Source organism: Falco naumanni, chromosome 4 (genome assembly GCF_017639655.2).
Source record: "Falco naumanni isolate bFalNau1 chromosome 4, bFalNau1.pat, whole genome shotgun sequence".
In the NCBI taxonomy this organism is placed as follows: Eukaryota; Metazoa; Chordata; class Aves; order Falconiformes; family Falconidae; genus Falco; species Falco naumanni.
Window position 1 is genome coordinate 62993454 of NC_054057.1, and position 25300 is coordinate 63018753.

The 25300-nt window shown below is 43.6% G+C and overlaps 1 protein-coding gene across 8 annotated transcripts in view; it reads left to right on the plus strand.

Moving 5' to 3' along the window:
- SMARCD3 (SWI/SNF related, matrix associated, actin dependent regulator of chromatin, subfamily d, member 3) overlaps positions 1-25300 on the plus strand; it is a 111363-nt gene that overhangs the window by 56893 nt on the left and 29170 nt on the right. For 7 of the 8 annotated variants that reach the window (XM_040590788.1, XM_040590790.1, XM_040590787.1 and 4 more), the window contains one exon: positions 15226-15348. The exons of the other annotated variant lie outside the window; for it this stretch is intronic. In XM_040590788.1, the coding sequence (XP_040446722.1) occupies positions 15226-15348 (123 nt within the window). The remainder of the gene's footprint in view (positions 1-15225; positions 15349-25300) is intronic. 8 annotated transcript variants of the gene reach the window in all.

The window sequence follows — 25300 nt, forward strand, 5'->3', positions numbered from 1 at the left end:
CTTATGAAGAACCCAGCATAACTAAGCAGTGAACTCACACTTGTTGGAGGTCCCAACATCAGAAGGCAGCGTACAAGAGGTGGAAGCAGGGACAGGCTACGATGGAGGAATTTAGAAATAATGTCTGGGCATATAAGGAATACTATCAGGAAAGTCAAAACTCAGCTGGAATTGAGATTTCCAAGGGGCATTAAGGGCAACAAGAAAAGCTTCTGCTGTTACATGAATAATGAAAGGCTGACCAAGGAAAATGTGTGCCTGATGCTGAGTGGGTGAAGTGATACAGTGATGATGGAGACAGATAAGCCTGAAGTACTCAAAGCCTTCTTTGTCTTGGTCTGTACTAATGATGTCTCCCATGCCTCTGTGATCAGTGAACACGTTCAAAAGGGACAGCCAGCAATGGACAGGGATTGAACCAGGGATTACTTGAGAAAACTGGACCCATACAACTCCATGGTACCCAACAGAGTGCATCTGAGGGTGCTGAGGGAACTGGCCAATATCCTTGCAAGGCCACTCTCTATTGCCTTTGAAATGCCATAAAAATTGGGGTAGGTTCCCGGTGACTAGCAAAAGGTAGTTGTTGCACCCATCTTCACAAAAGGCCAAAAGAACAGTCCAGGGAACTGCAGCCAGTGAGCTCCACTTTGGTCCCTGGGAAAGTCACAGAGCATGTGCTCTTTGGAACGCATTTCTGGACATGTGAAGGACAAGAAGGTAATAGGCAACAGCGAGCATGGATTTACCAAGGGTAAATCATGCTTGACCAACCTGATTGTCTCCTCTGATAAAATGACTGGATCTGTGAGCAAGAGATAGCAGTGGATATAATTTACCTTGGTTTTAGCAAAGTTTTCAACGTTGTGTCCCATAATAGTCTTCAGTTCAAGTTGGGACATTTTGATCTAGATGGACGGACAGTCATCTGTTTGGGTGATTGAGCTTAGAAGGTAGTGGCTAATCGGTTGCACTGTACTGGGAAGACAGCAACAAGCAGAGTACTGCAGGGGTCTGTCCTGGCAGCCATTCAGTTTAGCATCTGTATCTATGACCTGGAGGAGGCAGTGGAGTGCTTGCTTATGAAATTTGCAGATGACACCAAATCACAAAGCGGGGTGGGGGGAACTGGTCGATATGCTTGTGGGACAGGCTGGAGGAATGGGCTGACAGGAACTTTATGATATTCAACAAGGTCAGATGCAAAAGACTGAGGGACTTGATTACCCCTTTTTGCTCATACTCGTTAGCTCACAGCTAGAGCACTGTGTCCAGTTTTGGGACCTCCAATTCAAGAGAAAACATGAGTAAACTGGGCTGCGTTCAGCAGAGAGTTGTCAGGTTGGTCAGAGGGAGAGACTGTGTGAGCTGTCCTTGTTCATCCTGGAGGAAGGATGGCTCTGAGGGGACCTAACAGCAGCTAGCCAGCTACTGAGAGAGGATGGTCAAGAAGATGGAGCCAGGCTTTCCTGTGGAGCATGGCGGGAGAATGAGAGCCAGTGAGCATAAAGTGAAACAGGAGAGGAGCTGGCTATATGTAAGAAGAAACTTTTTCACAAGAGGACAGTCAAGCATTGGAACCCTGAGAGGCTACAGGTTCTCCACCCTTGGAAGTTTTCAAACCGCAACATAACCTCATCGTTGACTCTACTTTGAGCAGGAAGCTGGACTAGAGACCTCCCAGCATCCCTTCAAGCTGGTACCTGTGATCCAGCTTCTGCTCCATTGAGCATCTCTACCAGAAGTCTGCAGAATTATTACTTTCATATTCCATCTGACTCCCTGCTCTGGAGTCAATGCTTTTCCATTCTGATTGACTTTGTGGTCACCTCTCCAGTTTTGGACAGTATGCCTTGAAGGTTCGGTTGGGTCATAGATGCTGCCGGGCCACTGAACATAAAGGAGCTACTGATTTGCTTTTACTAGAACTTTGAGAGTAACTCATAAGGGCTCCTCCCAATCCTAATTCATAAATGTGACCTATACCCTTCTTCCAAGTAATTAAACAATCAAATATTAATAGTGTATAGCTTAGGCGCTTATATGTATTGCTTCTATCTGCCCACATTAGTCTATGCTCAGAACTGATTACCATGAGTGAGTGGTGAAAGACTTGCTTAGCTGTTACTTGTAGTGTTGCAGGATCTTTGCATTTTTGAATGGTGTCTGTATGTGTCCATGAAACTCAGAATGGTGCAGGCTTTAATTGCTTTTGCTATGTTGCTAGACTGTGTTACTGGCTCTGTGGTAGCCAGTCAGAAATCCTTCCTGAAACACTATCTCTTCGGGATCAAAACTTGCAAGATGGCACAGGGTTAGAATTTCTAAGGAGAGTCAGCCCTTAGCTATCCTGCTTTGACCACCACAGAAGCCTCAGTGGTAGAGACACTGTGGCCAATAAGCTATAGGCTTAAGTTTCTTAGCAGGGGAACTGTCCAGTAGCTGCTAAGTCAGACTTCAGTCATTGTCACTTGTAATGTAAAAATGCTGGCTTCTCAACACTATTTGTGAAATTTCTAGGTTGTATGCAACTGCTGTGGGTAGTAAAAAAATTGGCTCAGTATCTAATTGAGCTTGTCAGATGTGGGGGAGCAGGAGGTCTTGGCTTTTGTTGCCTCTCTCAAAAATGGAAATTACAGGCCAGCCTAATTCAAAGGAAGTCGCCCAACCTCTGTTTTTTAAGGATCTGATGATTTTTTTTTTTTTAAAAGCAAATTATTGAGACTGGGATTTTTTTGTCCTGCTCAGGTAGTGAAGAATGCAGCTTCAATTGTTATTTCCTACCTGAAATGGATCAAATTCTATTTATTATTTTTTGTCTGAGGCCTTTAATGATAGCCACCTTTCACCTGGAAAAAAAAAAAATCAGTCTGAAGGGCACACTAGTTTGTATCTGATTTGTTTTGTTTGTTTTTACTTTCTTTAGTTTAAACTAAAATTAAGTTATGCAGGTAATGGCATGGTGGCTCTCTGCTACAGACAACCTGCCTAATCCAGAAGGAGACAAAGCCTTTCCAGGCATCTAGAGGAAGCCTTGTGGCTGCAGGCCCTGGTGCTCATGGGGGAGGCTTCAACTACCCTGCCATCCGCTGTGGGGGCAGGAGCACTGGCCACAGCCACTGCAGGAGATTCCTGGATTGGACTGATGACAGGTTCTTGACATGGGTGATGGACAAGCCAGCAAGGGGAGGTGCTCTGCTGTCCTGTTACTCACAAAGAAGGAAGAACTGGTTGGGGATGTGAAGGTTCAGGGCAGCCCTGGCTGCAGCACCCGTGAGGAGGCAGAGTTTGCAGTCCCGAGAGAAGCAAGCAAGGCCTGCGCTTCCAGAGAGGAGGTTTGGGCTTGTTCAGGGATCTGCCTGGAAGGATCCTACAGGACAGCGGGGATCCCGGGGGGACAAAGGGGCTCAGGGAGGTTGGCTGAACTCCAAGGACAACCTCTCCAAAGCAAAGGGGAACGACCGGATCAATGCACAGAAAGCTGGGTGGGCCTGGCAGGAGGCCGGCAGGGTCAAGCAGTGAATTCCTGACTGGCCTCAAGGCAAGGAGGGAGCACAGGGAGGCATGAGCAGAGTGGTCAGCTAGCGGGAGCAGCGTACCGGTGCCCGAGCACACAGGCGAGAAATTAGGGAGGTCTGAGCTCAGCTGGGATTGAACCTAGGGATGCATGTGCCGGGCAAGGGGAAAGCCGCCTGCAAGCAGCCCAGCAGCAGAAGGCACGCAGAGGAAAAGCCAGGCCAGGGTCTGGTTCTGCCGCTCGCGTCAAAAGCCAGGGAGGAGGCCGAGGCACTGGGCGCTGTCCTCGCCCCGTTTCTGCCAGCAAGCCTGTCTGCGGGCCACCTGGGCGCCTCTGCCAGTGCCCGAGGCAGGGGAGCATGGCTGTGCAGGGGCCTGGCAGGCTGCGGCAGCTCAGCCCTATGAAGCTCAGCAAAGGCAAATACCAAGCGCTGCTGCTGGGCAGAGCGGCGCTGTGTGGCGGGACCAGCGGGTGTCAGGTGGCGGAGGCAGTTTGGCAGGAGAGGACCCGGGGGCCCTCATGGACAGCAAAGGGAGGGCAGGCTGCAAGGTGAGCCAGCTGTGGCAAAGGCCAGCTGCAGAAGGGGCTGCTAGCACAAGCACTGCTGTCGAGTCCACAAAGGAGCCTGTTCCTGGCCACGCTGCACTGGCAAACGTGCACCTGGACTTGTGGGCACCGGCCACCCAGAGGTGACGCTCGGCAGCAAGGCCCACAGAGGACAGCCAGGATATGGCGGGGCTGGAGCACACACCTGCTCGGAGAAGCTGCAGGAGCTGGGTTTGTTCAGCCTTGAGAAGAGGAAAGGGAGGTCTTTCTGGGGAGCGCAACCGCCCCGTGGGGCAGCGAGGGAAGGACGGAGCCGGCCTCCCCTTGGAGGTGCACAGCAGCAGCGTGGGAGGGCAACACGAGCTCGCTGCAATGTGGGCAACCAACTTGGTATAAGGCGCCATTTTGCTTGTTTGGTTGGTTGGCTTTAAAACCATGATGGTATCAAAACACTGGAACAGGCTGCCAAAAGATGCTGTGCAACGTCCTTCCCTGGTTGGAGATATTCAGAACCTAAACTGGACAAGGTCCTGAGCAACCTTATGTAATCTGAACCTGTCTGGTGCCACAGCTGGTCTGCACGACTTCCAAGGGTTCTTCTGATCTACATTACTTTCTGGTTATCGGGGCTTAAACAATTGTCTACCCAAGTCGTGGTTTTGCCTGATATTCAGTGAATCCTTTGTGTGTCTGACAAGTATTCATCAACATAACCCCAGAAGTTCAAATGGACTGTTCCCAGAATGTCATCAACTTTGGTGTTTGTCTTCTGTCAGAAGCAAATGTGGTAGGTGCTTCTGATATGCCCTGACTAGCAAAGGATTACTGATTGCCTGAATGCTGAAGGCTTGTGGAGATCAAGGAAGGCTGAGCTGTGTATAGATTTTTTGTAGCCAGTAGTGTAGAGGAATTATAGAGGAATGAAGGCAGGTTAATTAACACTAATAATTACAGCTGTGGGCTGGCTTCAGGGGCGGTGGGTTGGTTGATGTGGATAAGGTGCAGCTGTGGCTGGTTCCTGCTGAGTAGTTAAATAGCTGTAAGGACTGAAGGAAGAGGAGCGTTGGATGAAGAGAGACCTGGAAGAAGTAGAGGGAGGAGAGAGAGAGAGAGAGAGAGAGAGAGAGTGTGAGTGTGTCCTGGAGGTAGGAGAGTCAAGGAGAAGGATATAGCAGAGGGACTGGCCTGAAGAGGATGAAGAAACAGCACGGACAGTAGATGAACCTTTGAAACCTTGTGGGGTACTGGTGGCTGTGCCAGGGCAAGGTGTGCTAACTACTTATTGAAGTTAACCTGGTATGTGATGGTAGAAGCCTTGTTGCAGCCAGTTAGTTTTGATAGTGCTGTGACAAGTAGTACTCCTATCAGGGCTCCACTTGAAGAGCCTCGAATTCTTTCAGAATTTAGTATCTTATGATATTAAGTTTATGGTAGAACGGGTTATACTCTGTCAGGGGGGAAGACTATACACACAGTCATGCTATCTGTATGTGGCTGGCAGAGATATATTTTTTACTTTTCCTGGTGTCCACACTTCACCTAGGGATGCTAACGAAAACCTGAAGAACCCCTATAGAAAACTGTCTATGCTGAAAATGCACTTCCCAAATCCTATGTTTTCTGATGGCAGAAGTCACAGAAATTATTATTCTAACTTTTTTTTTGAGGGAGAGGAATCAAGCGCTAGCCTGTTTGCAATAGGAGGATATTGGAGGCCTATGTTGTGTTAAAAGCATGGGAAATTGCTTTGTTCCTTGCAGAAATGGGAAATCTCACATCTCTTTCTCCTTATGTGTCTGATCTCTGATGTGTCAGTGGCAGTGAGTGCAACTCAAGAAAGCCTCTATGTCCAGTTTAAGCTCAGGTTTTCCATCACTGACCTGATTCCCTCCCTCCCCCCCGACCCCCCCCACCCCGTCATTTCCTGTATTTTGTCTGTTCTTTATGGTCTACACACTTGTATATCACCTCCTAACAGTTGTATTGAGAGTTCTATTTGATTTTACCAGAGTGGCAAGACTTGTCATGGAAGACCTTGAAAAGAAAGAGCACTCAGTTGATCTTCTTCTGGGAGAAAAAAAAAAAAAAAGTACTAATTTATTTTTAGTGTTATACAACTAGACAATCTGAAGTCCGACATTATCATGAGAACTTAACTGCTTCTTTGTTTTGGTTTTGTTGTTTGTTTTATTTATTTATTTATTTTTATTTCTACCAGACAGGCCTAAGGATTTACTTGTAAGTAGGAGCTTATGTATATAAAATCACTAGTGATGAAATATTCCCTAAAGTCATTGTCAATTTTTTTCAATGTTTGGCTACACTCAATCCTTATTTTGACCTTGTTTCTAATCTGAACTTAAACCAATTTCAAGTTTGTTGTGTTGTCACATTGACAGGCAGAGAAACTTTTTTTTCTTTTTGTGTAGGTAAATACAAACCCATAAGTGAAGCTAAATTAATTGGCTCCATGGAACCTTGTATTATAGAGGATGTTTTCTTGTCTGCTAATCATCTTAATAGCTTTTCTAAGAATTTTCTTGAGTTTGTCAATAGAGTTCTTAATTTGTGACCCTGGTGTTCTTTTAGTGATTAGGAGATTGCCGAGCATGGCATTAATTGTAAAATCCCTAGTCTTGCTCCATGTCTTCCTGCTGATGTATCTAAGAAATGCACAGGACTCTTAGGCTACAGTAGTGTTGTGTGCTATTGCTTCCTCCCATATAATTTCCTAAATCCTTTTAAAATTTCCCTGGGAAACAGAGAGTTGCTGTGCTGTAAGTATGTCTTATGTTCTTTGGTTCTAGCTTTTTGATTGTACAAATACCTTTAATAATTTGTATTGTTTTCTTTCTCACAGTTCACCATGGTGTGGACCCATATCCCTGTCCTCTCCTTTTTTTCTGATTTCCCCATCCTCTGTCACTTGTAGATTCATTTCCTTATGTTCAGGTTAAATCATAAAAGCCCCAGAACCATTCCTCTTCTTTATACCTTGCGTCTTTGTCTGTTACTGTTCATGCAGATGACTTTATTAACTTACCCATAGTGAGTTTTGGTCACTTTTGTCAGTAGCCTTAGCCTCATTAGTACCCACCAGTACAGATACATTGCTTGCTTTATGTGCATCCCATTGTGTGTGTTTGGTATATTGCAACTCATCTGCCACCATGCAGCTCAGTCAGCAAACTCAGAAAAAGCCTTTTCTGAAGTGTCTTGCAGTCTTTTCAGGTTGTGATTAACTAAAAATTTTACAGCTTTTAGTGCATTTATGTTTCTTTTGTCCTCTTCTTGATCATTTAAATAAAAATGCCAAGTCAAAGTTGTTGAAAGATGTAAGGTTTCATGTATCACTTGGCCAAGATGAAAACTGGATCTTTGTCTTGTTGCTTTTTTTCAGTTTTCTTGGACAACACATGGCCAGTATTTGCTTTTTATTTGTGTGTCCCAGTGAATTCCTCGATGTTTTTGTGAAGGATTGTATCCCTAAGGACCACTTGAAAGTCTAAAATACCTGTTCTCCTTTATTTTTTCCATTATTTATGACGTCTTTAAGGAGTGGATGTGACATAATTTTCTTGCAGAAGTCTTTTGATATTTAGAATACATTTGGAATTCACATGATACTTTTAAGTACTATTCCAGCCACAGCAGTAATTAGTTTGGAATGGACACATTAGATCAGTTTTGACATAATGTGTATCTTTCTCTACAGCCCCAGAGACCAAAGCAGAGTTGTTTCTTTGGCATACTTGAGAGAGTTTAGTCTAGATTTAAATGTCCATGACTCTGTGTTTCATGACGTTCTGCTTAAAACATTGTTGGGAAATCAGAGTCCATCTCTCCAAATCTTCATGATCTTACTGGTCTTTTCCAACCTAAACGATTCTATGATTCTAAACCTTGCTTGTGTTTTGTAGTTGTACATAGCAGGCTCATCTGTCCTGGTTCCGTGTTTCTTCTCTGCTTTAAGTCAAAATATGACTTAACTCTTTGGTTTTCTTCCCACAACTCTATGACTATAAACAGGTAACTATTTTCTCACATGAAACTCTTGTTTTCTTTGCTAATATTTACTTGCTGATGAGAAAGCCAAAATAAAGATAACAATCTAAATAAATTTACAAAGGCACCATTCCCTAATACAGTTGCATTATTAGGATGATGATGGTTATGATGGAGTTGGGGCTAAGTGAGGAATAGGACTAGGAGTTAATGGGATGTCAAAGTAAGAAGAGAGGGGGAAAGTTTTTTGATTAGAACAATTAGATTTTTTTGAGGGTGAGGAGGTGAAGACTGAAGTTTCTGCCTCCTGTGCTAAGGATTGCTGAACTAGATTGTTCTCTGCTGCAGGTGGAGGGAGGGAGGGGAGAATGCACTTCTGTTGTTTAAACACTATTTTTCTTAGGTCTTCTCTCTGCCTGACAGCTGCCAAGTCCAGTTAGGGTTCACTCAGAGCCTGCCCTTTTCTTGGTGACAAGCAGACAGCAAAATATAAATTCAGAGTTGGGGAATCTTTCTTCCCTGGAAGGTTTTCCTGCTCTCTAGATGAGGAAGGACCTTTTTGTTCCCTGTTTGGGCTTCTCTTGAGCGTTCTGTTAACTTTTACATTATTTGAGGAGATCCTTGTGCCTCTACCTGAGTGAAGACATCTGAGCACTTTGCTTCCTACAGCCATGTGCAGCTTTGTAAAAAATTAAATCTTGTTCAACAAGCTTGCCTTTTTCTGAAGAGATCACGGGATTCTTTGATAATGTAAATTGTGTTGGTACTGTTGGATTTTTTCAAAACCATTTTATCTGTTATCAATGACATCTCAATTAAAACTTTTATAGTATAAGTAAGCATATTGATTACCTTAAATTAAAAAGTCCCTCACTGTCGGTCTGGAGACGTATCGGTGACTGGGTCATTTCTAGTGGGACTAGAAAGATCAGTTCTTGGCCCAGCGCAGTGTAGCTTTTCTTTTTTCAATTTCATGCATAATATGTGAAATTTAATGGTAAAATTTATGGAACAGTAAATAAATGCAGGGAGGACAGTTATCACTACAAAGTGTTATCTGAATCACCCAATAAAGTGGTCATAACACAGCAAAAATAGTTTTTCTGCAAGTAAGTGCAATACATCTCTAACTCAGGAATCTGGTGGTACCAGAGTCTGTCTTGGACAGCAGTGATACAGACATGCTTGAAGCAGATGAAGTTGGCAGAGCACAAGTAACAGTTCATTCTTAGTTCTGTCTCATACTTTCTTACATAATATTTGTTAAGACCAGGAGGAGCTGGTACATGTCCCGTATAGTGTAGGCCAGACAACTTCAACCTATTACTTTTGTGTTGAATTCAGCACAGGCATAGGGATTATGGTACTCCTGTTTCCATCTCCTACTAGCAGTGTACCTCAAGGCTTCTGTTTCACCAGGACAACCACCAGTCACCTCTTTCCTTAGTGTAATATTACTTCTGCTTCATAGATAGCGACTGTCCTTCTCAAATCATCTAGTAGATAACTGAATTACTGTACACTCGGAGCATTTGTTTCCTGTATCTACTTGTTCTGAAGATTGATGCTGCTATTTCGCAGCATTGTTTAATGATAAGATAAATGTTGCTTTCAACTGTAAATACAGAAGCAGAAATGTAATGGGCACATATCAGATCTAGCATTAACTCCCTGTGACAATGCAAATAACTTTTCAAGTTTTACTAGTTTGACTTTGTACCACCGGACCTTACAAGTGGCTTAAAGTTAGCATGCCTTCTACACCAGGTACTCTAGCCATTTTTACAGAAACCTGCAGCTGATCATTATCAGTGTTTTGAGCAGAATCTGCTACTCTCAGGTGTGAAATAGTAGCCTCAAACATGAAGGAAGGCCACTTCTTCCAGAACTGTTCTTCTCCAGCCATGTTGTTGACCAAGCAAAAGATTTCTGTCTCGCAGCCTTTCCTCTCCGATAACCTTAGATACAGTAGTATTGTGACAGATTAAGTTAATCTATTTTGAATCAAGGATTTCAAGAGGCAGATTATCCCCGACTTGTTTGTCATTACCAAACAGACAAACATATTAGCCATTCCTGTTGGCTAGGGCCAAGTGTGAAGTAAGGAAAAGGACAAGGATGAACTATAGACCGTAATGTCTTGTTTTCAGAGGTGTCAAGGTTAGTTAGCTGGCGTTCTCGAAGGGTGAGTGTCATTATTAGGTTACATCTGGTTGTATAAAGGAAGTTTGATTGAGTAGCTCAGCTTTATGGAGAGTCCCTATTGATGTATGGCTACTCTGTTCTAACTTACTTTTGGTCAGTGTCCTCCACAATATTTGATTTGGAGATATCCTTAAATATGATTAGAGGATATTAGACAGACTGCCCCTTCTATTGGTTCCTCCTGAAGAACTGTAAGCCTTGTTTACATATGTACTCATAATTTCAATATATTCTTGTACATTTTACTTGCAACGTGTGTAGTACATATAACATCTATTCACAGTTGCATAGAATAAAATAACAATTAACTGTAAATTAGTCTCTGTAATGTATAGGCTGAAAGTGATCTCTTAGTCCTTAAACACACAAAGGATTCACTGAATATCTGGCAAAACAACGACTTGGTAGACAACTGTTTAGGCCCCGGTAACCAGAAAGTAAGCTTGGGTTCTGAATACCTCCAACCAGGGAAGGACGTTGCACAGCATCTTTTGGCAGCCTGTTCCAGTGTTTTGATACCATCATGGTTTTAAAGCCAACCAACCAAACAAGCAAAATGGCGCCTTATACCAAGTTGGTTGCCCACATTGCAGCGAGCTCGTGTTGCCCTCCCACGCTGCTGCTGTGCACCTCCAAGGGGAGGCCGGCTCCGTCCTTCCCTCGCTGCCCCACGGGGCGGTTGCGCTCCCCAGAAAGACCTCCCTTTCCTCTTCTCAAGGCTGAACAAACCCAGCTCCTGCAGCTTCTCCGAGCAGGTGTGTGCTCCAGCCCCGCCATATCCTGGCTGTCCTCTGCGGGCCTTGCTGCCGAGCGTCACCTCTGGGTGGCCGGTGCCCACAAGTCCAGGTGCACGTTTGCCAGTGCAGCGTGGCCAGGAACAGGCTCCTTTGTGGACTTGACAGCAGTGCTTGTGCTAGCAGCCCCTTCTGCAGCTGGCCTTTGCCACAGCTGGCTCACCTTGCAGCCTGCCCTCCCTTTGCTGTCCATGAGGGCCCCCGGGTCCTCTCCTGCCAAACTGCCTCCGCCACCTGACACCCGCTGGTCCCGCCACACAGCGCCGCTCTGCCCAGCAGCAGCGCTTGGTATTTGCCTTTGCTGAGCTTCATAGGGCTGAGCTGCCGCAGCCTGCCAGGCCCCTGCACAGCCATGCTCCCCTGCCTCGGGCACTGGCAGAGGCGCCCAGGTGGCCCGCAGACAGGCTTGCTGGCAGAAACGGGGCGAGGACAGCGCCCAGTGCCTCGGCCTCCTCCCTGGCTTTTGACGCGAGCGGCAGAACCAGACCCTGGCCTGGCTTTTCCTCTGCGTGCCTTCTGCTGCTGGGCTGCTTGCAGGCGGCTTTCCCCTTGCCCGGCACGTGCATCCCTAGGTTCAATCCCAGCTGAGCTCAGACCTCCCTAATTTCTCGCCTGTGTGCTCGGGCACCGGTACGCTGCTCCCGCTAGCTGACCACTCTGCTCATGCCTCCCTGTGCTCCCTCCTTGCCTTGAGGCCAGTCAGGAATTCACTGCTTGACCCTGCCGGCCTCCTGCCAGGCCCACCCAGCTTTCTGTGCATTGATCCGGTCGTTCCCCTTTGCTTTGGAGAGGTTGTCCTTGGAGTTCAGCCAACCTCCCTGAGCCCCTTTGTCCCCCCGGGATCCCCGCTGTCCTGTAGGATCCTTCCAGGCAGATCCCTGAACAAGCCCAAACCTCCTCTCTGGAAGCGCAGGCCTTGCTTGCTTCTCTCGGGACTGCAAACTCTGCCTCCTCACGGGTGCTGCAGCCAGGGCTGCCCTGAACCTTCACATCCCCAACCAGTTCTTCCTTCTTTGTGAGTAACAGGACAGCAGAGCACCTCCCCTTGCTGGCTTGTCCATCACCCATGTCAAGAACCTGTCATCAGTCCAATCCAGGAATCTCCTGCAGTGGCTGTGGCCAGTGCTCCTGCCCTCACAGTGGATGACTAAAATTGCATAATTTATTAATTGCTAATTTTTACGATTTTGAAACATTTGAATTTTCACAAGGGGAAAGAAAACCAAACCAGCCTCTAGAAACACACCATCTTCTTTATGTTAATGATAATCTATTCCAATTATCCATATAGTTCTAAGATAAGTTTGTACATACATGCTTCAAGGCATCAGATGGTGAGATGCTACTTCTAGGAGTTTTTTGTAGTTTCTAGAAATAGATAAAGGCCAGGAAGTAGAATTCATGTCCTGAAATATCTGTTACACAATTATAGTTAGTACTTTTGTAGAAGAAGAGAGGGCAGTTGTGTGGAGCTGTGAACTCTTCAGTTAGGGCAAGCCATACAAGAAGGAATTATTAGACAGGCTGCACAGATCCTTATCGCACAAACACCACATTAACTGGGGTTCAGTTATTTGTGGCAAAAACTGAAAAAAATAATTATGTGCTACTGGCTGGAGTGTCAGAGAACCTTGGGGTGTAAGAGTACCTTTATCTTTCTGAGCTAAGGTGTACCAGAAACAAAAAGAAAATTATTCCTCGTGATATACATACTGCTGGGTCCCCCTTTCAGTTTTTCTTGAGGGGAAATTGGGAAAGTATATGAATCTGAAACATTGTCTTGGCTTCAGAAGGTTATTGCAGTAGTAAGGTGAGAAAGCAAAAGATTGTAAGAGCAGCCAAACTGTCCTGAGTGGAACTTTGATGTAGCCTAGTATGCCATCTTCACAGTGACCGTAACACATACCTAGAGAAGAGTACAGACACAGGCAAGTATGATTCTTCTTCCCAGTACTCTCCGAACCTGCAGCTGTTTGCAGTTCAGGGAATTTTGTTCAGTGCAGTAGTATCTTTGTTAGCTGATTTTAGAGTTTATGCTTTCTTAACATCTTATGACGCTTAACATCGAGTTTCATTATAGGAATGGAATAGGAAACACCCTTTCACTTTCATGTGGTGAAAGATGTAAAAGCATGGAATATAAATATTTATTGAAGATTATTGCTGCTTCTACGAACTACAGAAATTTCATTAGATCCTGGGTCCAGTACACAGTGGACCAGTTGGAAAGGTTGTATTCCAGCTGTAGTGTGTGCTTCATCTTGAGGGCTGTGTAGGCCAGCTCCCTGCTTCATGATGTGCCGAGGAGTTCATGAACTGACCATGGTGGAACATGGAGTTAGAAGACTGAAACTATGTTCTGGGTGCAGAATTTTAATTGACTGCATGATTAATTTCCTCTGTGGAAGGAACTGAAGATTCTTTTCTCCTGTGTGGGACAGGACAAAAGCTTTTGGGGTATTTTGTTGAGTCTGAAGATTTGTATTCACTGTGGGGAAGAAGCATTACCTAGCTGCCTTGATTCTGCAAGCTGTCTGGCAACTCCTTGATGTTTCCAGGGCAATGCTTGCTCTTCGTGCTTTGCTCCTGAAAACTTTCATGTTCTTTTATTATTCTGCTGATACTAAGACTTTATGAAAGAATGCAAGCAGTTAAAAACATAGTGGTTCAGTTAAAGCTGAACAGTTTTCGGCTCCATGGTTTTCGCTTCTCCAAAGCATCAGTCCTGCTGTAAATAGAGCAAGTCTTCTAGCGTCTTGAAACAAACAAATAAGGTTGAAAGAGACATTTATTTGGTAGTCTCGATCAGTCTAAATACAGAAGAGAGAAAGTGTTCTGCTTCAGGTTTGAAAAGAAAAATATAAGAAAGGGATGATAAAAAACTCTGAAATGTGTGAGCAGTATGGAGGAGGTGCATGTGGAATGCCTGCCCGCTGCTGCTCCAGCTGTGCCAGAAGGTGGCATCAAAAGAAGCTCACAGAGGGCAGGTTCAGAATGAGCAGAAGGAGGTACTTCTTCACACACCGCCTGCTGAGATTCTGCAACACTGTTGTAGGTACTAAAAGGCAACAACTTTCAAGTGCTGTCAGAGACACAATACTAGGATAGATGACTGTTGGGATGACCTCATACAATAGCTCTTCTGTCCTTGCACAGCATAATGAAGAGGTGTGTACGCCTGGTGTCTCTCATGTAGGTGTTTGTGTCTTATGCCAAATTAAAATGGTAGACTTCTGATTCTAAAGCAAAATGGGAATACCAGCTAGCTTTTAATTCCTATAGAAAAGAAGTATTCTAACAGTTAAATATTTTAGTTATATAGGTGAAACCTAGAGTGAACATCATAGAAATAGACCAGGCAGTTGCGTAGATTTATTTTAATTACTTAGAACTGTAAGTAATTTATTGTGTGATTTGCCTGCATGAGTTACTGCCAATTAAGAACTGACTTTTTTGTGTAAGGGTATACTTGCCCGTTTCTAAGCTCAGATTGTTAGGTCTTCCTCCTAACCTGCTTTGTAGCACCTCACGGCTAATGTCTCTGGAAGAGGGAAAATAAAGAGGGGGTTTGTTAATAGAACTGAGGTAGTTTAGCTAATGTATGAAAATACCAATAAAAGTTGGCAAGACCGTAAGTTGGCGCCTCGTAGCTGGTCACGTCAAAACTTTGTGATGTGAAGGTGAGTTCCACCTCAGCCAGAAAGATGTGTGGACAAAGGCTGGCTTCCTAAATGGCAGTTTTTACTTCAGATGGGTAACATTTGTTTCTCAAAAGTCAAGATGAACCCACCCCCCACCCCCACCCCCTTTATTTTTAGTCTAGAGACATGCAGCGCGTTTGTAGGGCAAATCTGATGCACTTGGATTGCCAAGGCCAGTGGCTCCCAGGCTGCTTGTAGTTAAGCCTGACTTGGAAGCAAGCAGCCCTGGTGTGGGTCCAGCTGGGAACTTCCAGGGTTTGTTAGCATTAGTCCTGTGCTCTGGCTTTCCAGTCACAGGCTTGTGCCCTGCCACTGAGACCTGCCCCACCAGCTGCTGTCTCAGGGATAGCCCCTCAGGGCATGTCTGCCCGAGGGCTGAGCAGGCGGCAGTGTTACTGCTCTGGAACACGGGAGGTGCTTGTTTCCAGTGCTCGGATATTCCTTGCTTCCTTCTCAGATCCGGGAGCTGGTTCCTGAGTCGCAGGCCTACATGGATCTGTTGGCCTTTGAACGCAAACTAGACCAGACCATAATGCGGAAGCGTGTGGATATTCAGGAAGCACTGAAGAGGCCAATGAAGGTATGTCATGAAAAAATTGCGGTTTGAGTTAGGGGGGAAAGAAATGATCCTTGTATGAAATGGTAGAGTGATCTTTGCAGCAAATGTCATGTTAAGAGAGCTATTTTGAAACAAGTCAGACAAAGTTCCTAAGAATAAGCAGCTGGGGAGCAGCATGCATGGAAAAGTGGTGGAAAAGATTCTGTGGATTCTACCAGTTCTAGCTTCTGAAAGCCTTTAATAAGGGGAATAACAGCTTTTGGATAAGTAAACACTGGTTTTGGAATTTTGCATTGCAATGATTACAAAGAGGAAATGAAGAGACTAGGGGGCTATGCTGAAGAGATTAATTCAGTCAAAAGCCAAACTTGTGGAATAACACAACGTATAATGGGAGGAACTACTTACAGAAAAATTGTTAAAAGATCCTGCAGAAATGTACACATTTACATAGTCTGTAAAAAGATGATTCATATAAGAAAAGAATGGATGACATTTTCTGCAAATTGTATTAGATCAAGTCTAGCACTTTGCTGTTCATAATATCCTACTGAAATGATCTTTTCCTAAATTTTCTGAGTCTATTCAACTGAAGCATGAAAAAGTTTAGGTGGGAGGGAACTGTGGAAGTCATCTAGTTCAACCTCCTGCTCAAAACACGGTTGTCAAGGCCTTGCCTTGTTGAATTTTGAGTCTCTAAGAATGGAGGTTTCAAAGCCACTTCAGGCAGTCTGTTCCAGTGTTTGGCCACTCTTGTTGTGAAGAATTATTTTTCGTGTCTTAAATTTCAGTTCTTGTGACTGTATTGAATGCTCATACTCATTCATGTAGTAAATCCTGTAGTACGAAGAGTTTGTAGCTATATGTCTACTGTGAAGTAAAGCTATCATTCTTGTCTGTACCACAGTAATGGGAATCAGCCCAACTAAGATTGAGGTTCCGTTCTGTTTGTCACTGTGCAGGTATCTGGATAAGATGTGGGAGGCTGTTACCTCTAATGTTTTTCCAGGCGATACATAGGAAGAGGAGGCGGGGGGCGGGGGGGGGGGAGCGGAAATGGAAGAAATGAAATTCCTCTAACATACATATTTTATAGATAGGAAACTGAAGTGTGGATGGTTTAAATTACAAGTTTGTAGTCAAAAAGTGTTGTATATACTAGATTGGACTCTCAGAAGGAATAATTTGGCTTAACTTCTTAATATGGGTAGAATACCATTGTTTTAAACCAGCTAGGAACTTGGCCATGTTTGAAAGTAATTGAAGACTTAGACTTGCATTCATAAATCTGCAGGAAGCTGTTTATTCTGTGGCAAATTCTTTACCTGAGGAATTGACCAGTACATGAGGTCGCAGCTCTGAGCTGTACAGTGGGGATATTCAAGGCCTGTAAAGGGGAAGGGTATAGGAGGCACAACACTAAAGAAACTGCAGACAGAAAATTCTGTTTCCATCTAGGGCTCAGCAAATACATCTTAACTGTCAGTTACTCAGCTAGCTAACATCTAAAGAATGATCAGACAGATGTTTTTCAAATTCATGTCTAGACTTAGCATGTAGCAGCTGTGAAATTCAAGACCTGTCAAAACACAGCTAAGCCTAGACAAATTTGTGTTGTTCTGATGTTAAGTATTTTAATTTTATTATAGCTGGAGCATTGGTAACAGCAATAAAAGTTATCTCTGCATTTCCATCTCTTATCAAAGCTCTTGTAATTTGTAAATATTTGCCTTAAAACAGTGGTTCCCAAACTGGGTTTGTAATCCTCAGAAAGCTTTAAATTTGTGTGAGGTCTGTGCTGATGTGTAGGTAATATGCAGGACTGCTCGGCATTATCAGTTGTAATTGCAGTTATCGTATTGCTCACAGTGATTGAGTTGTAGCTAGAAAGAGTCTTTGGGAACCACAGACGTATGGTCTGGTGTTGCTCAGGCTGGTTTTTTATGTCTGAAGACTAATTATTCTGGAGAAATTTTAGGGAGAAATGTTTCAAGCACTTTAGGTTGTGGGCAGTGCATAAAATACGCTGGGCCTGTTGATCCTGCTTGGATCTTCTGTGAACAGTTGCACTGTTGAAACAGACGACAGCTGTGGGATTGCTTGGAAAGCAAGGAGACCTTGGGGCTGCGAGGCTGGTTGAATGCGGGGAAATGGCCTTCACCACCTGCTGGCTCACTTTGCCACTGTCAGCAGCCCTGCTCAGCTGCCAGATTTTCCAGTCTAGGTCCTGCCTTGTCTTTTTCCTGCCTGTTGGGCACTAGTGTGTTCTCTGCTCCTCTTCTGTCAGTTCTATGTTCTTGGGTTACAACCATCGCAAGATTTTTAGAATTCCATGTCCACAGAGTGGCATTTGCTGCATGACTCATTGCAAGAGTCCTTGCACAGACATTATGGAAGACCCACCTGTTCATGTGCTCAGAATTCCAGAAAGGCCTTTTTAGGAGGGATTTAGGCAGACAAGGGCGGTTTGAGTGCAGTGTGGCTAAAGGTACAGATATAGCAAGCTCTGTGGCCTGAAGGAAACAGAAGCCATATGGCTCAACTGCAGACGAGCAGAGTCATTAAAGAAGAATGCATTACTGAAAATCTGGACGGCTAGGGCCATGGTGGACTTCGGGAGTGGGATTTTTTCAGCTAAGTATAGCATCTACGTCATATTTATTTATATGTAAGCTCATCACTCTAGGTTCCCTTTAGAGTTGAGAGATTTATTTAGTGTAGGCAATGGAGTTCAGGGTTCTTCTCATACAGAAGTGGACATTTAGAAGAATATAGATAAATCATGCCATTAAAAGTGCCTATTTCTCCCCACTGTCTAAGCCTGAGATAACTATAGTCAGTTGTGGACATAAACATAGTTTTAAGACTGAGATTATTTTCATCCCAAGGTTTGAATCAGGGGTCACCTGGCTGAAAGAAGGTCATCTAGTGACCCATCTGACAAGCAAGGCTTTGACTCCAAGCCCTGGCACCACAGACAGTAGTTTGGTTTCACCCAAATCAGACACTATGGTCCAGGGACTGTCACTTTTTCACAGTGAACTAGTGAGGGACATTGAGTTCGCTAGACCTGTGTGTAGTTGCAGTTCCTCAGACTAAATTGTTTACTCCCAGGTTCTCCATTTTTAGGTTAAAAAAGAGTAATAGCATCTGAATACAATCATGATGTCTTTCTGCTGGGTATTGTAAATTGAGATTCATTCCCTGCTTTCAGGTTTTAAGATGACTGAGGAATTGCTGTTGGGTTGTTGGCAGAAGGGAATGTAAATTTCTTCTGGAACACTAAGGTTTCTACCTGATCCTCTGCCCTCTCAGGCATGACTGGGGGTTTTTGCCCGGTATGCCTTGCGTCCGCAGCACCTCATAACTGAGCTCTGCAGTACTGCTATTCTAAGAGACTCTCATCTTTTCCATGTACTTTGTTCTGAACCTTGAACATTCACAGGGTTTTCTTAGGGGCAGAAGAACGAACAATTTGTGTAGATTTTTGTGTCATACTATGAACCCTACTGTCATTGAGCTCCTGGAATCAAACCTGCACTCACTTCAACCAATAAATGCAGTAGGTATCATTTACCCCAACTTGAGCAAAGCATGTTGTTCATTCGTCGTGGGATGTTACAGAGAAAGAGGTGGAGATTACTCAAGAAAATTTAAGGTGACTGAGAGCAGTGGCAGCTCTGTCACTTTTTAGCTTTTGTAGATTCCCCTCTGCATTTTGAGGTCTGTGGCCCATGGGCAGTGTGCTTCCTTTTCTGTGATTATCGTGCTGGTCTTGGTGCTGGCTGGGATTAGTTGGAGGGATTTCTGCTATACAATAGTTTCCAGCTGATTTGAGACATCATTAAAGGTGCGTTTGTTATTTTCGTAATAACAATCTTATATTTAATATGATGTGACTGAGAGAAAATATCTTTGGACAGGTCAGTAGCTTGAATTCCCTGTAGCAACAGAGAAGTTCTAGTGTTGCTGCAGAAGACCCTAGTGACATCTCATCTGGTTGTTAAAGCTGGAATAGTGTCATTGGTGCTCAAAATGAACAGTGCAAACTAGAATGATCATGTGAAAAAAGAACTTCTAGAACAATCTAGGGAAAGGAGGATTCACTTTGTGAATGTCGCTTGGCTGTTATGTGTGAACACAAAAATAATTCAGAGGGACTGGCAGTGGCTTCCTTTTAGGTAGAGAGGAAGAAAAATATTGATATTTAGGTTGAAGGACAATGTTGGCACAAGAATGAATGGGGAGAAGGTGACTGAATAAATGTTATGCTTGAAATTAGAATTGTCAGAGAAGCAAAATTCCTCCAAATCAAGGAGGGGAAAAAAAGATCTCATTTTGAAATTGTATCTTCATGGGTTCTGAAAAGCATTACATGATACGGACCTGTGATCTGGACTTATGTTGCTGCCAGCTCAGTGACCCTGGGGCCCATTGGTGTACTCCATCAAGCACTACAGTGGTTTTGAGAAGGTATTTTAAAGCTCTTCAGGGGAAATGTCTGCACAAGCCACTTAAAGTAGAAATATGTTGAAGGCAAAAGAGAACTTATGGCAATTTCAATTTAAACAAAACAATTTATTGAAGGAATTTTATCAGGATTTCTCATCTTTAATCATCAAGCATAAAATTTACAAAATTAAGAAAAGCCAAATAGCTTACAGTTTCCCTAGTGTGAGGAGATCAGTCTGGCAACAGATACATGCTCCAGTTAGTATGCAGTTATATATTGAGTCATGGCTTGTGGTTGCCTTACCATCCTTAGCCTTAACGTGTGTATTGATCCGCAGCTACCCAGTCTTTGAGGGTCATCTCAGAGTCAGTGGGCTTTAGGTGAGCCCACCTCCTTTTGGACACCCCTGAACTTGGCCCTAGGAGTTGCCAGGTTGTCTTCTCTGGACTGATCTGGCAGTTCTTACACATTATTATTGAGAGGACTGAGTTGCTAATGGGACCACACCAACATGTGTTACTGCATTCCCAGCTGGCTTGCTGCCTGGATAGTTACTCACTGTCAGGGGCTGAGCCTGCAGCCCTACCGTACTACACACTGCTTTTAACTGGTTAGGACTGAATCAAGCCACTGGGCAGCAAGTTCCTTGGCCTCAACGCAAACAGGCAAAGTACATGTGCATTCTTCAGCCATCACAAACTAGCTTAACTGTTTGATGAGAACGTGACTACATCTTGGCTAATCACCCTCCCTCTCCCACATGCAGTGGCAACAGGAGTTATGAGGCTGGTGTGGATCTGTGTCCTTACTAACAGTGACCAGTAACAGGATCACAGATTGATTGAGGTTGGAAGGGACCTTTGGAGGGCATCTTGCCCAATGGCCCTACTCAAGCAGGGCCACCTAGAGCTCGTTGTCCAGGACCATGTCCAGATGGTTTTTGAGTATCTCCAAGGTGGGAGATGCCACAGCCTCTCTGGGTAATTTGTTCTGGTGCTAAATACTTCATAGGAAGGTGCCAGAAACCCTTCCAACTGTAGGTGACTGTACACCTAAATTCCAGTAATTGGAGATCAGTTTATATTAAGACAGAAAGGTCTGACATCTCTTAAAATTCTCATCTATTGATACGACGATATTCCTGGGATCTGTACATAATACAGCCACTCCAACTGCTTCCCTGTTTTTTTGCTGGTTTTGTTTGTTTGTTTGGGGTTTTTTAAAGAGTTCTTGGTTTTGGTCCGACAGGTGGTGGTTCAAAAAGAGACCAGTTAATACTGATTAATGTCCATGTTTATTGCTGCTAGAGTAAGATATCAGAGATGTAATACATTTTTCATTATGTCAGGTCTTCTAAGTCAGTGCTGAATGTCCTTTAAAAAGAACTGCCCTGTTTGATGAATGATTAGTCTGTGCTGCACAGGAAATTGAACAGGACAATAAAGTCTCTTTTGGCTTAAAAACCTGTAAATTCTAAATCTGTGTTCTGTGACAGTGAGTTCCGTGGGTTAACATGTCGTTCATGATGCTTCGTGTAGCATACATGACATACTTCCATTGATCAGGTTTGAATTTATGGTCTTGTGGCATAATTTTGTGTATTCTGCTTCGTGGATGGTGAGATAAGGAAAATACAATCTCCTTCTAATCTCCTAATCTCCTTCTTTAGATCAGCCCATATTTTAAGTACGTCTTTCAGGTTTTCAATGTTCTCTTTTCTTAGGTAAAAATATTGAGTCCTCCCTATCACTGTAGAGAAAGAATTTTTCAGTGCTCCCAGCTATTCATGTAACCTGTCAATATACACCTCCCGATCCTCTTCCCGAGACAGTATAGTCTGCCAAATAAACTGATTTTATAGAGTGTTGTGCATACTATTCTCCATTTTATTCCTCTATAAGATTTGTTTGTCTTTTTTTGAGATTTCTTTTTTAAGAAATTTTTATAGAACTGTATACAGGTGTATTTCATGAGTTGGTGCAATTTTGAACTCACTAAATATTGAGTAGTTTCTTTTAGTGTTCATGATACTTGTATATTCTACCAAGTCACTGATTTTCCTGCTTTGGGTTGGCCATTTTTAAGTTCTTGTCCATCTTTTTGTTGTCATGAGTTACCTAACCGATTTTGTTTCTTTTACAAATTTTGACAAAATCTACCACTACTCTGAGTGATACCTCTATATTCCAGTTCTGATATGGACACTCTCTGTTTAATTTGATGCTTTTATAGTGGTCAGACTTGAAAACTTGTTGTTAATGGTCATTGTTCTTTGTCTCCTGGTTTCTAGGCTCCATGCTACTTTATCTTCCACTGTTCTTTTTGCTTCCTAAAAAGTTTTTCTGAGACCATGAAACAGTTACTGTGTATGCAAAGACAGAAGAAGATTTTAATCTTTCCTGTGCTTTATGCATGAGCTTTTTATGCTGTGTTGAGGTACACAGAAATCCATCCTTAAGATGCACATGGAGAGCTCTTAACACAATATTAGTCATAGGATTAGCAGCCAGATTTCCTTGGTTCAGTCAGCAACAGACTGTCTGCTGATAACTTAGTTAATTTGTTTGAAATCCAGAGCACAACTTCCCTGGAGGGGTCCTGGAGGTATTGTGTCCTGCCTGAGAGTTCACTGAAGAAACTAACTTCAGCAGTCGATGGAGGTGTGTCTTAGGGATATCACGCAGATCGTCATTATCTTTAGATGCTTAGTTTCCGAGTTGACTTTGTAGGGGTTTAATGCTAATGGAAACTGAAAAAAAAAAAAATGCAGCACTATAAAGCAGAGGTAGTTTTCTGAAGAATTTGATGGATTTCCAGCTTTTCACCCATTTACTTCAACTTAAAGCTGTATTGATTTGTGTGAAGATGACATTGAAGAACTTAGGGAAAAAGCTGTAGTTCTGCTGCTCCAGCATTCCTGTCAGCCTCCTGTTTAAATCTGTTTCATTCCACATGAACTCTCCTGCCAATTGTGCTGCTGTTGTAGCTGAGACCTTTGCAGCAGTTATCACTGACATGACCAGTTTTCTGTCACATATGCTTCTTTTTTCCTTTTCTTTTTCTCAAGGAGAAATTGTAAGTGTAATTCAGTGCTTTCTGGGGAAGGCTTTTCTTTTTAATATGACTGCTATGTCGTGTTCATTGCGCTGAAGACAATCTTACACTTAAGAGAATAAGCAGATTAAGCATTTATTGATTTTTGGACAAGAGGTTATTTGATTCACAACGTTGATCAAGTCTCTGTGAAGTTCCGCCCTGCTGAGCTTTGTCTTTGTGGGTAGTAGAGTTCCAGTGTCTGAAGAGATGAAACGTGATGCTTTCTTCTTGCCCTGGAGCTGCAGTTTTTCCCTTTATTTTTTGCTCTAAGCTACTGAGGATCATACCAGTAGAAAACAAGGCCACAGGTTCTGTGGCTTGCTTTTCTGTTCTCTGAGAAGCCACCATACAAACAGGAGAATAGATTTTTAGATCAGTGCTACAATATGCATTGCTAAGAAATTTGCAGAATCTGTTGAAGGGCAGTGGCTTCTTGCCCAAGTATATTGCACTGCTGTATTTAATCTGCAAAATAACCAAGTTGCACATAACTGGTGTTGTTACCATTTCCTGCCTGGGTGAGATGGAGTTCAACGGGGAGATGGAAGAATACCTCACTCTCAGAGCCTTCTGGGTATAAACTTGGCATTATTGTGAAACGCAGGAGTACTGATAAGTGAACTGAGTGCAGTGATTTTGGGTGGGTGTCTTCAGCCAAGGAGACTTTATGGACTGTGCAGTGGCTATAAAACCCCAGCCAGCACCATTTTGGTGCTCTTCTTCCTTGAGCTCGATATTTTCTCTGTATCATCTCCGAGCTGATGTTTTCCAAGGCTGGACATCCTTATGATAACAATGTAGCTGTGAGTGTGAAGTTGTTACTGGGTGGATCCCTTCAGGAGAGATTCAGATGATACTCTTGGATCTCTGCCAGGATCTTACTTCGTCAGGTGAGCTGGTAGTGACTCACAGCTGACAGGAGAAAAGTCATTGTGGTCCAAAGAAAATGTGCATTTGTAGAGCTATGGTTCAGATGTGTTGCTGGAGATTACTACACATATTTTCTTTAAATGCCACTGCTCAGAGTGTGTGTTGCCACTGTTGGTGCTAAGTGTACGTAGGGCAAGTTATAGTGCGCTTGTCTAGTTCCTGGAACTGGAAGGTGAGATAGTCCGCCTCCCAGAATGTCTTGAGCAGAGCTGTTCCCAAGGGTGCAGTGGTGCTGGTAACACTAGGCATGTGTAAGGAAGAGGTGGTAGTGGGAATTCTGGGAAGGACAGAAAGAAGGAAAAAATGGAGCAGCAACTCATAAGGGAGCAAATAGGAAGTTGACATCTTGGCAGCAGCTTCAGAAAGGTATTTGTGGAGGTTTCAGTGTTTCTGGATCAGTACGGCACTGTACAGAGGACTTGTTTGGCTTTTCAGGCAGTGTTCATGGCCAAATACCTTTTTCACTGTTTTTTAGACTGCCTACCAGAACATCTTTGGCAGATCCGGATGCAGTCTGCAGGCCAGGACTAGAGTTACTGCAATTGGGACGGCTGGCACCTGAAAGGAAGGCTAGTGTTTGTCACATCCTAAGGTGCTCCTGGCCCGGTAGAGCCCTCAGAGGGAGGGGGAGGCTGTGCCAGCTGGAGTGCAGGGCAGGGCAGTCAGCAAGGCAACAAGAACAAAAGACTGCCTTGTTGAGTTAAAAGCTGGAAGAAAAAGCAGAGATTTGGAGTCTCCTGAGAGAAGGCACAAACACAGTTGGATCTTAAGGAATAAATAGAGAGGATTCTCTGTTTTTCCCCAGAAATGACCCTACAGAGTTTTCTGCAACCCCGGAAATCACAGAGTTGCTGGAATAAGAGCAAGGCTGAAGAAATGAACCATTTTCAAGGACATGTGAGCAGAGAAAATTTGGTTTACAAAACCTTTTTTTAATTTGTTTTTCATTTTATTTATTCCATTTTACCTGACAAATGTGAGTTTTCCTTCTTTATGTTCCCTTATTCTGCTTTGTGTTCTAATAAAAAGATTTTAATTAGATTTAAAGCCCATTTGGTGTTGGGGTCCTCTTGCAGCTGTGCAGTTGCCCTGTTTGACTGATTTCCTGATGAGTCAGAAGGAAGGATCATCCTGTGGTTGCATTTGGGAGATGATCACTGCCTTAATAGAGTTGCAGATTTGCAGTACCTTTTGGGCCAAAATTTGAAGACAACCCCCACAGTGCACATTACACATTTTGCTTGTTGGATAGAACGTCTTTGCTTAGCAGAGACTAAAGGCTCAGCATTCCACAGAACGTACAGGTTGTCAGTAGTGTCTGTAATGTGTTGGAGTCAAAGGCTAAATGGTTTTTGATCTAAAATCAAGATATGTAGAAAGTAGGACAAAAGATAACTTTAGAGATAGCCGTTACTTAGGATTTTTTATTCGTACTTATTCCAAGTTTCTTTCTGATGACAGTGTGGAAAAAGTGGGCTGATTTATAGAGGTTAC